The sequence below is a fragment of the Suricata suricatta genome, chromosome 5, assembly GCF_006229205.1.
Source record: "Suricata suricatta isolate VVHF042 chromosome 5, meerkat_22Aug2017_6uvM2_HiC, whole genome shotgun sequence".
NCBI classification, from domain to species: Eukaryota; Metazoa; Chordata; class Mammalia; order Carnivora; family Herpestidae; genus Suricata; species Suricata suricatta.
Genome location: NC_043704.1, coordinates 58,173,667 through 58,177,592, shown reverse-complemented (window position 1 = coordinate 58,177,592; position 3,926 = coordinate 58,173,667). Strand labels below are relative to the sequence as shown.

At 49.6% G+C, this 3,926-nt stretch overlaps 1 protein-coding gene across 3 annotated transcripts in view; it reads right to left on the bottom strand.

Annotated features, from left to right (window-relative positions):
* PLCXD2 (phosphatidylinositol specific phospholipase C X domain containing 2) overlaps window positions 1-2,600 on the bottom strand; it is a 48,171-nt gene extending 45,571 nt beyond the window's left edge. The window contains exons 1-2 of one of the 3 annotated variants that reach the window (XM_029939286.1): window positions 2,538-2,600; window positions 1,847-2,137 (exon numbers count right to left, since the gene is read on the bottom strand). In XM_029939286.1, the coding sequence (XP_029795146.1) occupies window positions 1,847-2,009 (163 nt within the window). In that variant the 5' untranslated portion in view covers window positions 2,010-2,137; window positions 2,538-2,600. The other 2 variants (XM_029939285.1, XM_029939287.1) reach the window with 2 other exon arrangements.
* Between the last annotated feature and the right edge of the window lie 1,326 nt (window positions 2,601-3,926).

Sequence of the window (3,926 nt, the reverse complement as noted above, 5' to 3'; positions counted from 1 at the left end):
AGGGCATTCACAGAAGTGAATTCAGTGTGTTGAGGAGTCAGAGGAGTCAAGGTCATTTCTTCTTTCTTTTTTGTGTTTTTATTTTCCCCCTGCATAGAAGGACCAGACTTCACAAAGCAGGGTGAACAAATTCCCATGTCTTCCATGCTGGCTAATCATAGCATTTCCAGTTAGAGCAGCAGGCTCTGGCTGCTCTGTCCCCAACTCCCCTGGCAATTCTAGTAACTGGGAGGCGCCCTGTAGATTGCAGAATGAGTGCCCAGCTCCCTTCTGGAGTCATGGTGTCAGAGTGCACAGCCAGGCCACAGCCAGAGCCACTGCTGTGGTTTGAGCTGTCCAAAGTCCAACAGGAAGGAGGAAGCTCCGATGACCTACCCCGGACAGGCCCTGAATGACAGAGCCATTGAGGGCCTGCCTGAGATGCCTGCTGTTTGCAGACACATAAAACCTGCCCGACCACCTGACCAAACAATTCCGCCGAAAAGCCTCAAGACAAATGACTAATGTCAAAGGAAGCCTGTGCATCAGCTCAGTGATGACTCCACAGGCGTCAATTATACATGGAAGAGACCTGTTCAGAAGCACGGCCATCTGGCATTTTCCAAGGAGCCATAGTCAATGGCTGATCAAACACAAGTGATCATAACTATAAAGAGATTCAGCAGTCCTCTCCTTGCTCAAAAGCAACAAGGGCCCCCAGGGACAGTGAACCTGGAAGACCTCCCAAAGAAGAGGCAAGTAAGGAGAAGGCTGCGTATGAAGCCAGCTCCGCACTTCCTTGTGCATAGAAAGCAAAGATCTGGGTTGAATGAGGTCATCTTTTCAGCTACTGAAAAATCAGACTGCTCCCAGGGATGCCTGGGAGTTTGTCTGGTAGTCTAGGGGTGAACATCAGTTGTTATGTCTCCAGGTGAGAGAATCATTGGCAGCAGTCCACCCCTGCTCCTAGGGGTACTTTCCAAGTACAGGCGGCTGGGACTCTGCCCGGCACAGCAGACCAGGTTCACTGGAGTCCACGCGTCCTTCCCTAGAAACCATGCTTTAACTGGCTTTTGAGTGGAAGGAAGAGGACACATTTAATAAATTTAATGAGAGGGATGCCAAGGCCTAAACCCCCAGACGAGAAACAGTGGCCGGAGCAGAAGTGCTTTTCAAGGCTTTAGTTCTAGATCAGTCAGGCGGACACCTGTGTAGATAGAGAGAAATCTTCAAACATCACCTCATCACACCCAATGACTGCCTGTGACCTCTGATGAGCATATGCATTCTTTATTTCTGGCTTTTCCAACAGCACAAACATGTGTCTTTATACTCAGTCCTGGTTCTGAACCTATCCTCTAATGCTAATCTTTGTTTATTTATTTTGTTTGTTTGTTTTCTTCTATGCAAGGTCAGATGAATGAGACAAGAAATACTTTTCAGTTTTGATTTTGATCCAGATTGAAAACTGTTACTGACTCTTTATTCACTACTCTTGATCTCTCCGTTTTTCTTTAAATGATTCAGGTAAATGCACCCCTCATGAGGCCTGGTTCCATTGAGAAGGTAACAGTCTTAGAATGAGGCTATCAAGTAAAACCCAAACCAAACAAAACCAAAAGACCCAAACAAACAAACAAAAAATGCTGCTTCCATTCTCCAGAGTCTCTTTGGCAAATGCTGCAGTGTACTTAAATCTGTTTAGGGCAGCTGCTTCAGTGTCAAGTTTTTGGTCAGAAATAAAAAGAGGTTTAGTAAGGTCACTGACAATTATTTTCTCAGCACAACAGAAAAGCAACCCCATCCATTAATAACACCAAAACGGCAGAAGCGAACACAGTGGGAACAAGTAGGAATAGAAGCGTACCTGGGATTGCCAGATTGGAAAGGGGGACGTTGTGGAGGTGAGGGGGCAGCGAGGCCATCCAGTCGGCGTTGCAGACCTCCGATGATGTCTTTGTCCCGCTGGGGTTAGGGGAGCAGATGGTCCCCATCCTGAGTTTCCTCCTTACCTTCCTAACTGCTAGCATCCCTCTTTGTCAGTCAACAAACTGCCCAGGCTCAGCCCGGTGCCACTCACTTCGTGATCATCATGGTCCGGACTCTGGACATTCCAGGGCCACCTTTGTCACGCCAGTCTTGCCAAAGGGCCTTCTGCCTGGAAGACGGGGCAAATAGATGGTTCCCTACTCCCCACCCCCACCCCCCAGTACCCGCAGTCCCCACCCTCTCCGGCCCAGCCGCTGTTCCACTCCCTTAATCTGCTCAGAGCTAGCTCCGTTAAACTTCTTACGTTCCCCTCTGGAGCCGCAGCTAGGTAGTCCCCTAGGGATAAATCTTACACAAACTGAAGGTCCGAGGAGCTGCCACGCCCGGAGCCACTCACAAGACAGGTGCCCGCACGGCACACAGAGAAGCCGGTAGGTCTACACACACGTGAGCGCCCGGTCGCAACATCACCAGCCAGATTTACCCCTCTACGTGTGTCACTGGGCTGGCACCGAAGCTGGGCCTGCCTACTACTCCTCCCCCGGCTTCTCAGCACACACTCCCCCTACCCTGTGGCTTCCCAAAGGCGCTCAGAAGTGTAACCGGCGGCACCAGGACTCCCGGCAGCCCCGCCCCGCACTGCCGGGCAGATTTGCCGGGCTACGCGGTCGGTGATTGGCCGCTGGCGGAGCGCGCTCCGATTGGCTGCCGCCCTCCCGGACTGGCCCTCCGAGTGCTCCCTCCCCTCCGTGGCCGGGTCCCCTCCCTCCCCTACTCCTGCCTCGGTGAAGGTAGGCAGGCGCCGCTGGGACTGCAGGCAGGGAAACTTGCTAGCCTGGGCCGCTCAGACCCCAGCCGGGTCTTTCCTCCGGCCTTCCACGCAGCCAGATTTTGAACACGACCACAAATGTCTCTCCCTTCCGTCTTTCCCTTGAACGCACACACACACACTGACAATTACATAGAACGTATTACACTTTCAATAAACCACAGAGGCAGCAGAAATCCGGGAAGTAGAGGCCGAGAAACGTGCAATATCTCATTCTTGGATGACAACGTCAAGCATGGTTTGTTTCAACCGTTACATAATGAAGATTCACTTACACACCCCTTTCCCCCATTTTACAGAGGAGGGGATAATGATAACTTACATTTGTATTATTCTGTTTTTGAAACCTTCTTCTAAATTCTTTGTTCCATTTGCTCTTCACAGTACCCATGTAAGGCGGGGGAGGGGGTTGCGGGGGCATTCAGGGAGCAGTGCAGGCACTATTTCGAAATCCCATTTTGGAAAGAAACCCTCAAGCCCAGAGGCGTTGTGGGCACACAACCCCGTTTCCCTGCTTTCTGCAATATTCCCTACTCTTTCAAATGGTACTTTTTCATGGTGGCAAATTATAGGGTCTCTAATGACGTGAGAACGGTGCACATTGATAATCACAAGAACATCTTGGCAAACTGGCAAATTAAGAAAAACAACTTGGAACTTGATAGTGAGGCTCTGGGAGGCTTCAGGTCAGTCCTGGGTGACTCGGGGGCTGGGGGGAGCCTTAGGTGAAAAGCAAGGAGCGAGCTTTGCTGAGGGAAAACCAGAGGTTGACATTGAATCACTGAATGGTCCCCCCTCAACCCCACAGCAGCAATGCCTATGTGTCAGCTACCTTTCAGTACAGAGAACTCTTCTGCATATGGTTCCCTTTTGACATCTTACTAAAAGTCCCTTGTCTAGGCTATTCTTAACATTCATTTAACCCTGCTTTTCGGCACTCTGAGCTTCATAGTATTACAGAAATGTTTTTTCCCTTAGAAGAGTATCCCTTGTTTAATAAAAAGCAAGTGTACACTACTTATCATGTATCTTCTGATATTTAAAGGGCATTTCAATATAGTGCTCTTTTTTCAAGTACACCACAGGATATTGAGAATATGTTGCCTGTTTGAGTCCACAATTTTTTTTT